Source organism: Canis lupus, chromosome 30, assembly GCF_003254725.2.
Source record: "Canis lupus dingo isolate Sandy chromosome 30, ASM325472v2, whole genome shotgun sequence".
Taxonomy (NCBI): domain Eukaryota; kingdom Metazoa; phylum Chordata; class Mammalia; order Carnivora; family Canidae; genus Canis; species Canis lupus.
In genome coordinates this window covers 26,963,301-26,977,288 of record NC_064272.1, presented here as the reverse complement: position 1 = coordinate 26,977,288, position 13,988 = coordinate 26,963,301, and the positions used below count along the sequence as shown (strand labels likewise).

General features: G+C 32.7%; 1 protein-coding gene across 5 annotated transcripts in view; it reads left to right on the top strand.

The window, feature by feature from the left end:
* VPS13C (vacuolar protein sorting 13 homolog C) overlaps nucleotides 1-13,988 on the top strand; it is a 176,356-nt gene that overhangs the window by 15,633 nt on the left and 146,735 nt on the right. For 4 of the 5 annotated variants that reach the window (XR_003146096.3, XR_007407480.1, XM_025472615.3 and 1 more), the window contains exons 3-6: nucleotides 770-812; nucleotides 4,208-4,303; nucleotides 5,659-5,760; nucleotides 11,036-11,098. Coding sequence is in view for 3 of the 5 variants with exons in the window: in XM_025472615.3 (XP_025328400.1) it covers nucleotides 770-812; nucleotides 4,208-4,303; nucleotides 5,659-5,760; nucleotides 11,036-11,098 (304 nt within the window). In the remaining 2 variants the exon portion in view is untranslated. The remainder of the gene's footprint in view (nucleotides 1-769; nucleotides 813-4,207; nucleotides 4,304-5,658; nucleotides 5,761-11,035; nucleotides 11,099-13,988) is intronic. The other variant, XM_025472616.3, reaches the window with a different exon arrangement.

Here is a 13,988-nt window from a genome sequence, read left to right as displayed (position 1 = left end):
GTGTCCATCTATTATTTTAAAAGCTCCTGGCATTTCCATTGGTCTTGGTGTGGTTTATTAAAACAAGTAACCAGTTTACCCAATTACTTTAACTACAAACTCTTTTTTTTTTTAAGATTTTATTATTTATTAGAGAGAGAGTGCAGAAGTGGAGGGTGGGAGGGCAGAGAGAGAAGCCAACTTCCTGCTGAGCAGAGAACCTGACATGGAACTTAGGCCCAGGACCCTGGGATCATGACCTAAGCTGAAGGCAGACGCTTAACTGACTGAGCCACCCAGGCATTCCTAACCATAAACACTTTTTCTGTTGCCTCTATTTATAGTTGTGTTCCTCTTGTGAATCTTTCCTCAGAGTCCAATTTAAGTCACTAGAAATTCTCTTTTTTCAGGATGTCCTTTCTGAGTTACTCAGATACAGAAAATTTATTTCATATTTTTCCTTCGAGATGATTGTATATTTTTTTGGGGGGGGGATTTTATTTATTTGAGAAAGAGAGCGAAAGAGCATGAGGGGGGTGAGGGAAATGGGGGGAGGGGGGTGGCAGGGCAGAGGGAGAGGGAGAAGCACACGCTCTCCTGAGCAGGGAGCCCAACGTGGGGCTTGATCCCAGGACCTTGGGTTCATAACCTGAGCAGAAGGCAGACGCTTAACCAACTGAGCCACCCAGGCACCCCAAGGTGATTGTGTATTTAAATGATGATACGAAGGTGATTTTGTGGGAGCTTAATAATTTAAGATGTCTTTAAAATTTTTTTCTTCCTTTCTAAGAGTGAATTGGATGTTCCTTTTAAAGTCAAAGCTGGCCAAATTGGTAAGTACTCTTCACTTGAGTTATTCTTAGTCCTTTTAGTTTTTTATTTTTCCTGTGTTATTTAATCTAAAACATTTTTTAGCTTGGACAAAAATGTGAGAGGTTTTGGAGTTCTGGGCCTAATATATGCTATTGTAATACATAAATACTTTAAGATTTTGACAAAAGGGTAGAAAATTACCCTCTAAAAAAAAAAGACATTTGAAGGGCAATGATACTTATTAGGCTTTGATTCTACTGCACGAAACATATCTTGATATTCAACATTGATATTTAAGTTTTGTCTGCTTTTTCTTTATATGTGAAAGGGATATAATTTGCAAAACTCTAGTAAATACAATTCAAGTATAGCTTATTTCCCTCATATTTTGTTCAACCATCTGGATATATTATGCAGCAACGTAGTATAGAGGATATGTCTTGGTAAGTAGAAAGTCTTTGCAGCTAAACTTTTTTTTTTTAAAGATTTTATTTATTTATTCATGAGAGACACATTGAGAGAGAGAGAGAGAGGCAGAGATGCAGGCAGAGGGAGAAGCAGGCTCCATGGAGGGAGCCTGACGTGGGACTCGATCCCGGGGGTCTCCAGGATCACGCCTTGGGCTGAAGGTGGCACTAAACCGCTGAGTCATCGGGGCTGCCCTCAGCTAAACTCTTAACACTGAGATCATCCATAACTAAACATTCATCTTTGTTGAAGAAATTTTTTAGTTGAACAATAACCTGTGAAGTCCTCTCAACTGTTCCATACTTACCTGATTTTTACTTTTTTAAAATGTAATTTATAGCTCTAGACAACTTGCTGTTACTTTAGAATTTTCATTTATGCCACCATCATTCCTTCCACTTCCATCACCCTGCTATTTCACCATGTGGCTTTCCTTCTTCACTTATTTTATATTCAAGAAAGGTATTGTCTCACTATTCTGGCATCTCTTAGCAATTACTTGAATACTTCTGTTTGAGTCTACTTATATTACCTATACATGTTCCTTTTTTTTTTTTTTTTAAGATTTTATTTATTTGACAGAGAGAGCACAAGCAGGGGGAGTAGTAGGCAGAGGGAGAGGGAGAAGAAGCTGGCTCCCTGCTAAGTAGGACATGGGCTCAATCCCAGGACCCTGGGATCATGACCTGAGTCGAAGGCAGATGCTTAACTGACTGAGCCACCCAGGCACCCCCATATGTGTTCCTTTTCATTTAAAATAACACTTTTGTGTTTCTGTCCCTTGAAACAGGAGATACTCCCTTAAATTGAAAGCTTCAGGCCATGCATTATCTTTTTTGTTTGTCTGTTACACAGAGCCTTATGCTGTGTGAAGTGTTGATATTTAGCTATGGTGGTATCTAGTATTGCCACTCTGCATGCTGAATTGAAATACTAGAGTAAAGTTAAAGTCATTCTTTCATTTTTTTTTACCTTTGAGATATTTATGCACACATTGCTATGTGCAAGATTATGTAGGTAGCTGTGGGAGAGGCAAGGATGAATAGATATTTGTCTTTAAGGAAGTTTCAAATTTAGAACATAGTATTGAAATTGCATTTGCAGAGTATTAGATGAGTTATATTTGTTTAAAGAACTATTACATTATTTATTATGTTATTAGAACTGGGTTTATATTTTAGAAGAGGTTTGCTAATGTTTCAGAATTTGTTCTTTTTTCTTTTCAATTATTAAAAGAATTAAATGACATTCTTTAGGATTACTCACTGACCGTCTACATATAAGGATGCAAAGCATACTTTTAAAAAAATTTATCTCTTTTTTTGGTTTATGGAGCATTTATATTAGTTATTAAACTTTTATTAGGTTAAAATATTATACCTAACCTGTGAAGTTAGTGTGGCTAAGTTAAGCTCAAGTATGTTTTGGTTTGGGACGCCTGGGTGGCTTAGTGGTTGAGTGTCTGCCTTCTGCTCAGGGCCTGATCCCAGGGTCATAGGATTGAGTCCCATATTGGGGTTCCTGCATGAAGCCTGCTTCTCCCTCTGCCTATGTCTCTGACTCTCTCTCTCTCTCAGTGTTTCTCATGAGTGAACAAATAAAATCTTAAAAAGAAAAAAAAGAAAAGAATGATTTGGTTTTCTAATAGCTAAACTGTAAGTTGGTTATCTTTTTACTTAAAAATAAAAAATTAAAAAATAAATAAAAAATAAAAAATTTCCTGTTCTATAAATGGGAAGCAATGATATAACTCAATTCCAGTGGAATTCAGGCTAATGAAGGATAGGAGGAAAAATGCATTAGGGTAAATGGAGAGAAGAAAAGGTAGAGGGAACAGACAATCCCTTTTCCTTAAGCTATAGGGCTAAAGGGGCATTTTCAACTTTTTCAGTCTCATGCTCACCACAAAGGCAATCAAATCAGCTTTATTTTTTTTTCTAAGATTTTATTTAATTTTAGAGAGAGAGAGTATGGGCACACATGAGCAGGGAGAGGGGCAGAGGCAGAGGGAGAAGGAGAGGGAGAATCTTGAGCAGACTCTGAGCTAAGTAATCATGGGGCCTGACAGAGGGCTCCATTCTGTTACCCTGAGATTATGACCAGGGCAGAAATCAAGAGTTGGATGCTATCCACTGAGCTACCCAGGTGCCCCTCAAATCAACTTTTTAGGAGTTTATGAGTTAACTACATATGTAGCAATATTTGTTATAAATACAAGTGATTTTCACTGTAAAGTTATCAGACTTAGAAATGGACCAGGAGTATACTGGCATTACCTCTAGACTCCCCTGACATGGGAGCTGTTTAGGAAACTCAACAGGTTTATAAACTGAAGAAAAATAAAATTTAGATGGAGAAATAATTTGATATTTTAACCCTGGGAATAGATTCCCAGGTAAAACTGTCTTACCTGCATAAGCCATGCAGGTGCATCAAAATATGCTCCCTTAAGTTGCATTATTTTATTTCCTCTTCAGCTTATTATCCGGTTAAACAGTTCCTTGAACTTTGGGCATCTTTATTTAAAGATGCCAGTGATTCTGGTGGTATAAGTAGTTGAGTCACTCTGACATCCACACTGATGACTTGGGTAGACTTATGTCATTTATTTAACTTCTCTGGGAATGAATTTCTTGTTTTCAAAATTGAAATAATAGCTGTCTCATCCCTTCTTACAGGTTGGGAATATTAAATGAAATGATATCAGAAAGTTTGGAAAGCATAAAGCACAATATACATAGTTACTTCTAATAGTAATTAATATGGAAGAAATCTTTGCAAACTTCAGTATTGGGGTTTTTTTCTTTTTTTTTTTTTTCCCTGAGTTAATATACATACTATATGTGTGAAGGGTTTTGTTTACTTTTTCTCTAGATGGAGAGTGGGAAATGTGTATTTTCTGGAGCAGCCCAAATAAGAATTTAAGGTTGAAATTATATTTCTTTAGATAAATTAACTTTGAAGATTCCTTGGAAGAACCTTTATGGAGAAGCAGTTATTGCAACCTTGGAGGGACTATACCTGCTTGTTGTCCCTGGAGCAAGTATGTTGTATTAGGTTATATCCATTCAGTAACAGCATAGTGAAATTAAATTGTTAACCTTGGTTAAGTATTTTAATATGTTTAATAAAATAGATAATTTAAATAAACTAATCAATACGTATATACATGTATTTTACATATATGCACATATATATTGCCACATTTGTATACAAAATAATTTATGTTGGAAGGAATTATTCCTTTTTTTAACCATTTGTTAAATTCTCTGTGAATAATTATTTTGCAGCTAAGTCTTCATTTTGAGTTGAAATGCATTAAATAATTTACTTTTGAAGAATGAGTGAATTAAGTTTTTAAAAATGTACTGATGTGTTATACAGATTTAAAGAATGGAGATTTTTTTCTCTATTTTTTTGCTTCTGATTTTGAGGAATGTTAAAAAATGTGTGTGAAATAGGTCATTTTTTCATCGTAAATGAATGCATTTTAATTTTTAATGAATGTTGTAAAGCAGTAGTGTTTAAGCAATATGTTTATTTAAGCAATGTATTTTCAGTTATAAGAATAATTTAATATTAAGAAAAGTTTGGATATTTTAGGGAAAAATTACTTGTTCTCCCAATCATAAAGCAAACACAATTTTTATTTTTATATTTTGCTTTCCGTTCTTTACCATATACATATTTGAGTTGATATATATCACATATAGACAACATGAATCTGATTTTTTTACTTATTGTATATATTTTTGATATGTGATAGTGGTAATTTTGAAAGGCTGTATGATATTTCATTGTGAGATGCCTACTGTTTTGGGCTGTTACATTGAACATTATAAACACCTTATTCTTAGAGATATCATTTTTGTTCTTTTGTGTTATTTCCTTAGAACACAGTATCAGAAATGGGATTTCTAGATAAAAAGGAAATTTTTTTTTTCTGATTGTTGATATATATTCTTGAGTTACTTTCTGAAAGTCTTTAATCTATATTGATACCAGCTAGTATTGGATTACATGTTTTTTATACTTACTCAAAATTTTACCCCTCAGACAAAATAACTGGAAATTTTCTGATAAATTTTCTGCCTGCCTTTTGTTTCTCCCTTTTACCTTTCTACTCACTCTTTCCTGCTTAACCTTTTTTCCTTTTTCCTTTCTCCCTTTAATTCCGTTCTTTCTTCCTTTCTATTTTGATAAAAGCTTTGAAAATAAATAGGAATTATTTATGTTTAAACTTTCTGTAAAACTAATTTAAAGAATGCAACTCTTGAGTTACAAAAAAAATGGCTTACAAGACTTACAGTACAAGTACACAATCATAATGAGGTTGAACTTTTCCTCTTTATTTAATAATTGCATTTCCTAGTGTATGAACTAATTATATATTTTTAGGTATTAAATATGACGCTGAAAAAGAAGAAAAATCTTTGCAAGATATTAAACAGAAAGAGCTATCCCGAATTGAAGAAGCCCTTCAAAAAGCGGCAGAGAAAGGTATGTTTATGTTTTAGATAAATTTATATATATCCGTATTTTAGATAATGCACTGTAGAGAGGATGCTTTCTTTTTTTTTTTTTTTTTTTTGAGAGGATGCTTTCGTAAGACTCCATAAGTTGTCATTCCAAAGAAAGAATATTCTTTTAAGATCATATCTCAAAATACCGATTACAAATATTATAATGACTCACATTTAGGAATCATTGCCATGTGATTGTTTTATCTGCCAGTTTAATTTTCCCACTTTTCTCAACCAGTTGTTTTTATTGTGACTTTTCTGTGAGTTTTTGCAGGCCTGTTTATTTTTGCCAAATGTTAATAGATTATTATACTTCTACATTTTTAGGTATATCCATGGATATATCTATGAGGATAATGAGGTTCAGCGTATCAATATAGTGAAATAATGTTTAGAAGAAATGGTGCTATAATTCTGTTGTTAGCTGTATCTCTTTATTATTATATAGGATATTTTTAAAAACTTGATTCTTCAGATTTCAACATTTTAACATCTTGCCTTAAGTTTTAATTTTTTATTTTTATCTAAAAATAAATCTGATGACTATTTTGATTTGGTTTATGGAGCAAGAATAAGGATAAGGATAAGATAAGATGAAAAAGCAGTCTATAAGGCAAATACGTTTAAGGACTTTTCCAAACCTCAAGTTTTTCTCTTTCAAGTCAAATCACTCTCTGGTTGCTCATTCTCTAACTCACTCTCTGTGTGAGAGTTATTAGCATTTTATATCATTTTTGTATCATTTGGTTGGCATGTTTATGTATTTCTGTGATGAAAGAGGATGATACCACAAATGCTAATGCATTTCTCTTTGGTCTCTCTTAAAAGATATGGCAAACCTAATTAGAAATGACAGAAATTATATTCAGATATACTAAGATTTTGTTTTCTAGCTTAAGCTACTGATGTTTAATTGAATCAATAAGAAATCTCTCTTAAAAATAGCTTACTCAGGGATGCTGGGGTGGCTCAGTGGTTGAGCATCTGCCTTCGGCACAAGGCATGATCCCAGAGTCCCTGGATCAAGTCCCTCATCGGGCTCCTTGCATGGAGCCTGCTTCTCCTCCTTCTGCCTGTGTCTTTGCCTCTCTCTCTACCTCTCTCTGTTTCTCATGAATAAATAAAGTCTTAAAAAATAGCTTGTTCATTAAAATTCTTTATCAGTGATTCTAATTCTTTTTGCCCTGAGTGGTTTTTCTTTTCCTTTTTTTTTTTTTTTTTTTAGATTTATTCATTTATTTGAGAGAGAGAGAGGGAGGGAGGGAGAGAGAGAGAGCACACAGAGGGAGAGGGAGAAGCAGTCTGCCCTAGGAGCAGGGATCCAGATGCGGGGCTTGATCCTAGGACCCTGGGATCATGACCTGAGCCAAAGGCCGACTTCTGACTGACTGAGTTAGTTACCCAGGCACCTGCCTGCCAATTGCTTGCTTGCTTTCTTTTCTTTTCTTTTCTTTTCTTTTCTTTTCTTTTCTTTTCTTTTTTTCTTTTCTTTTCTTTCTTTTCTTTCTTTCTTCTTTCTTTTCTTTCTTTCTTCTTTCTTTTCTTTCATTTTCTTTTTTTGCCAATTGCTTTTTCTTATGCAAAGTGATGGATTCTTTTACAAAAAAATATGAAAATACTTAAAATACAGAGAAGGTTGTCCTAATGGAAGAGATTTTGAAAAGCTTAGTATTTTTTCTTTCTCTTTTCATAGTTGAGCACATCTTATTTTCTGAAGCTTGAAAGTCTGTATTTTTATGAAAACAGTATCCTTCATTTCTATTACTTAGTGTGCCAAATAAAACAAGATGAGAATGGTTTTGTTTATTACAATTTAGTGTGATTATTTACTTTTACTCAGTTTTGGTTAATTAGTATGTGTGGAAATAGTACATAAATTGAGGAGAAAGACTTGGAGAGCACTAGAATTTAATTAATTTCTTGATACAGTTCAGATTAAGTATATTTTTTAACACACTGTATTTAATGATACATATTCATCAGTAGGCGTATTGATATATATTTAGATAAATTGATACACATAAGAAAATATCAAAATATATGTATTATATGTAATACAGCATAATTGTACACTCATATAATTTATTATGTATATACAAGATTATGTTATACTTTTCCTTTCAGAAACAAACCCCAAATTCCTTTCTTTTTTATTTTTGGATGGAAATAATTGTGATTATATAAAAAATATTTTCATGTTTCCAGTGGGCTGTAAGAAAAAGCATATGTAGTCTCTCCTTTTGTAGTAGTTGACAGCTTAATTGGTAAATGATAACCTGCTATACATATTGTATTGAGTACCTATGAGATTTTGACTTCTGGGTCTTAATGTTTAGGAAATTTATATGTTTAGGCCTGGCAGAGAGGTTAAGGATAATTTGATATGTTTATAGGAGCAAAAGAGATGATATATTTATAGGGGTAAAAGATGAATTCTTGGTGCCTCGCTGCCTCAATTGGTAGAACATATGACTTTTGATCTTGGGGTTGTGTATTTAAGCCCCATGTTGGGTTTAGAGATTACTTAAAAAATAAAATCTTAAAAAAAAAAAGAGATGGGATAATTGGAATATATGTTAATATTTTTTTAAGTTGCAATAAGTACATTTAATTATCTTGACAGCATATAATTTTTTTCTAGCTTCTATGAATATGGATCACCATAATGTTATTATTCATAGAAATGATAAAAAGACCCTAGTCATTGGATGCTCTGCATTTCACCATTATTAATAGTTCTTACTTAATACCATACTTTATTTTTGAGACTTATAATTTTTTCACTTATTTCTTGGTTTTAAAAGCACAAAAGCACTATGGCATAGATATAGAGACTCCGAGAGATAAGGAGAAAAAGTGATTCAACTCTGAGCAGCAGATAATATAATTGAGAACAAAGTCATCTAGCTAATCTGCTTTTAAAAAGTATTTCTACTTAATTTGTTTCATTTGGTAAAATACAGTGCTGCCCACAATCATGTGGAAAAAAATAAAACGAAAATATCAGTTAGTTCATTCCTAAACAATTTCCTCAACTGTAAAAATAAACTTCTTGATATTTATCTCCTTTTATTTTATTGTGGTGAGTTTTATTTTCCTGAGAAAGCTATTATAAAGTAAAGGGAAAGATGAAATTCTTAGTGAGGCCAAAGATTCCCAAATGCTATATATTTTGTATTTAAAATGTTAATTTTGTCTAAGTAATATATACACACACATTAAAATCAAAGTTTTGCCATAAAGACTTCTGATAAAAAATGTCAGTCCCCTCTTCCACTCTTTTCTACCCTTTAGACCCATTCCTTAAAGGGAACCACAGTTTTAGAAATACTAATGTTCTGTCATTATCTAGTCTATTAATGTAAGGTATTATCTGGGATTTCCTCTTATGATACTTAAGGATTTTACTTCTCTTACCATCTCCTTTCACTCTAAATTTCCCTCCCTGTCCTCTTAATGTGGTTATATCATAATTTTTGGCCAATTAGTAGTCAAAATTTACACTACTGTGAAGTGTAATTGTTCACTGTAGGTCAAATATTGTACTATGATTATGTTTCCTTTCTTACGCTTATTTTTCTGGAATTTGTAAATGCTTTTTTATTTGCTTTCTTTGTAAATTTACCTTTAATTCTTTTCACTTCTTGAAATCTGTTACATGACTATCAGTATTACTTTCTAATTGCCCATACCCACCATTGGTCCCCACCCCGGACCCATTTCCCTTTATAATGATTGTTTTTCAGGCCTGCTGCACAGTTGACCTCCTGAAATTGGTCTTTTGTGTTTAATTCACTGTTTTTCTGGGTCCTTTGCCTTTCATTCTTTGTTAGTTTGTTACTTTGCTAAAATGTATCTAGTAGCTTTTAAGAAAGGTACATTGTATATAATTGTTAAAATCCTTTCAAGTCTGAAAGTCTTTGTTTACTTATAAACTTGTTTTATTTGGCTGGGAATAGAATGCTCGGTTTTAAATGAGAATTCTGAAAATATCATTTACTAAATGATATTACTAGGTTCTTTTGAGAAGTTTGATGCCAGTCTGTTCAACACATTGTTGGAAACATAAAAATCAGAAAATCTGTGAATCTTGCTGTCAATAACCTTACATTTTAGTTGAAAAAATAAGAAATATGCATAGTCATAAATAGGAAAAAGTGTTGAGTCACATCAAAGAGGTATAGGATAAGAGTGGTAGGGGAGTTCAGAATGAACATATTATCTTAAGCCAAAGAGATCAGGGCAGACACTATGAAGATAAATATTTCAGCTATGTCTAAAAGATGAGTTTGCAGAAAAGGAGAGAGGGTCTTCTGGTAGAGGGGACAGTAAAGAGAGGGAAGTATAGAATAGGAGGAATAGGTAAGAATTTGGGAGTTTGATGGAATAGCAGCTAACATTTATTGAGCGTTTACTGTTTGTCATTCTTCAAAATGCTTCATATGTATTAACTCATTTAATAGTCATAATTCTATGATATAATGCTATCATTGTTCCCAATTTACAGTTGAGACAGCTAAGTTAAATAACTTGTCCAAGTCACACAGCTGGAAAATGATAGAGCTATAATTTGAACATACTCTGGCTCTATATAGATCCTGTATTTTTAGTTTTGTGCTATAATGGACTTTCATTTGTGACCAGTGGGAGAATCCGTAGGAAGTTTTCCTTTTTCTTTCTTGAAAAATCCAGGGATTGATGTCATCAAAGCTGTGTTTAGGAAGGTTAAACTTGCTGTTGTGTCTGGGCCGTATGTGAGGAGGGAAATGGAGGATGATGCTATGTCACCATCACTAACAAGAATGGATAGAAAGGAATCAGACAATATATCTAAAGGGAACAGGTCAGACTAAAAGTAACTCTGAAGTTAATATTTCATTCTGCAGATGGGCAATACAGTGGGCAAAAAGGGAACCAAAATAGCAGGCTTTTGCTGTTTGAAAATTTCCAATAATGCAATGAGTTGTTAGCCATAATAGATATTTGTCTGCCTTGCTTAATTTAAATTATTGTTATAATTTTAATTATTAGGAAATTTTGTTATAGTGTTATAATAATAAAGTTTGTATGTTGAAATAATGGAGGTGGTTTCACTGTTTCCTTAGAAATATATTGTTTTGGTGTCACCACATTATACTTGTCTGTTACGTGATTTCTGATTCTTTTAATTAAGTTTAGACATGTTTTACATGTGAAATTAAGGTGTCTCTCAAATGCTTTGCGTTCTGGTTATTGCTGCCATGCGGATGCAGGCGCACATTCAGGGGAATTCATATATGGCTTGGAAAGCTTTGTTTACAAGGACATCAAGCCTGGTGGGTATGCATGGTTCATTATATTTAGTTATTAAAAGATTATATTCTTATCCACTCTTGAGCTTTTAATGGAGTCCATTTGATATACCATTTTTTTAAAGAAAATATGGAAATGTAATTCATGTTTTTCACCTTTGCCATCATTTCCATTTCCCAGCCTTCTGTAGCCATTTGTTCATTCACTAAATATTTAGTGTCTTCTAGGGCAAACACTGTGCTGGATGCTTAGTGTTCATGGGGTGAATCAAACATGACCTACTGCCTCTTGTGAAGCTTACAGTTTGATCTATGGATAACTTTGAAATCCAGACTGACTGCCTTTCTGACTGGTTCTGTAGTGTAGTAGTTTCTCAATTAGGAAATTCCTCTCAATAGCAGTGGCTTTCACACTTGTAAAAAGCAATAATATGGAACCTTTCTTAGTGAGTGAGACTTTATTTAGAGCCTTGATAAGAGGTGTTCCTCTGGGATTCTTGATAGCTTTCCTGATTGGCTTTTTCTCTGTAGGAGCTCTATAAGCACATGGAGACTGTTGTCTTCTACAGCATATTAAACTTTGAGGCTTCACAGAAGGCAAATTTGAAGGCTCACTGCTTGAGGATTTATAATAGGCCTTTTTTATATGATAGGGAATTAAATACTACAAGTACATTAAAATAATAATTCCAGTATTTTATAAAAGTATTTTATATATTTGTATTTTCTGTAACTTTGCTGGGATTTATGATATTAGTCACACTTAAAATTTGTTTTGATTAATTGGCAAGTGGGGTCTGTACTCAAAATGTAAACAGTAAGCATTATGTTAGAATTACCTCTGTAGCTAGGAGCTTCATTAATATTTAGGTTCATTTGACAAATGGAAGAAGAATTTACATGGCAAATTTCATAGCACTGAGTGAAATTACCCCAAAAGGTGTTTCTCTTTTAATAAAAACTGTCCCTTTAGCAAGTATAACTATGTTAATTTGTCTTACAGTTATTTTATTTAATTCAGAATATAGTCTAGAAATGCTCATGGCTCACTGTTTAATTTTGTTATAATTGGACCAGATTTCTGCAGTCTGCCAGAGCGGTGTTTTCTGATCCTTCTAGGAGTAATCTGCCTCCAAGATCCAGATGAATTGCAGTGGCCCATTTAAGTCATAACAAAAATCATTGGGCAACATTGGTGGTAAAAATAAACAATTCCCCTCCCCCTTCTGCAAAACCAGAGTGGTCACTATGAAGGAAAACCTAATTGATTCAGAGTTTACTCTGAACACTGCATTAACCTGAATAAAAAACTTGGCCTAGAATATTAGTGATTCTGAAACAAGAATAGTTAATTTGTTGATGATATCTTCATTTGGCTAGGACATAATATATACTCTGATCTTTTAATTTTTTACTTTCTGAGTGCACATTCCTTCCTTATTTCATGTCATTTAAAAAAATTATTCCAGGGCACGTTTCTCAAAACGTTAATACTGTTTTTCATAGTAATACTGAAATAATATATGATTTTTCACTGTGCTAACACTGGTGCTGATGGTGCAAAAGCATCATTGTGTAAAATTGTGGCTGCCTTAGCATGCATGAATTGGCAGTGGCACCAAACTTTATATTTTCTTTTATATTTTACATTTTATTTTTATTTTATTTTATTATTTTATTTTTTTAATTTTAATTTTTTCAACATGTCCAAGCACCAAACTTTAATAGCAGCCATTGTATTCTTCACTACCATGTACTCACAGTAAAAAATAAGATGAAAAAAAAAAAAAGAAAAAGAGCACCAATTTTACTTAAGAATATTCTTGATGGAATAGGAAAAATTCAATTTTAATAAACTTAAGCTCTTGAGTATGTGTCTTTAATATTTTGTGTGACAAAGCAGGAAATATGTATCCTTAAGTAGAATAATTGTCTCAAGGACAAATACCAGTGCATTGTTTGAATTGTCAGCTGAACTAGTTGCTTTTTTCCTGGAAAACCATTTTAAATGGAAGAGTGATTGACAGACTATTATTATTCAGATTTGGGTAATTCATACATACCCAACAATACAAAACTACTTCAGCAAAACAACTTCAAGAAAAAACACTGATGATGTTTGTTGCCAATGATAAGATTTTACAACTTTTAAGCAAAAGTTAGAATTTTGGAAAACTTGTGTTTGCCACCTGGAGTTTGGCAGCTTCCCAGTACTTAAAAGACTTTGCTGATATGATTGGTGGCCTTTAAAAAGATATGATACTAACAATTAGGATATGATACTAACAATTGTGATTTTTGATGTTAATGAAATCACTCAACATTGAGGTCTGTATAATTGAATGAAGCAATATTTCCATATTACCAATGCATGATGATCAGGTATGTGCCAAAGGTCCATCTAAAGTGTAAGGTAGACCAATTGATTTTAATTCAGATGAAGAATTTATTGATAGAGTTTCAGATTCCAAAATACAACTAATCTTCAAGAAACTACCACTTGTTGAGTTGGGGTATAATATTCATGATTACATGAAAAGATCATGAGGATGTTCCTCCCTTTTTTATTACATATCTATAGTTAGATCAGATTTTCTTCAAATGCTTCAATCTAAACATTATTTCAACAGAACTAAGGCAGAAGGAGATAGGTGTATCTAGCTCTCTTTTGTCAACCCAGACATTAAAGAGATTTGTAAGAATGTAAAACAATGCTACTCTTTTTACTATAACTTTTTGTTTGGATAATATTATATTCATAAATATGTATTATCAGTGCTATCATGTAATGTTTTTTATTTTTTTACATAATGTTTTTAAAAATATGAATTAATAAATATTTTAAAATTTTCTGTTTTGATTTCCAATATGGTAAATACCCATAATTGTAACCCACACAAATAAAAAACTCTTT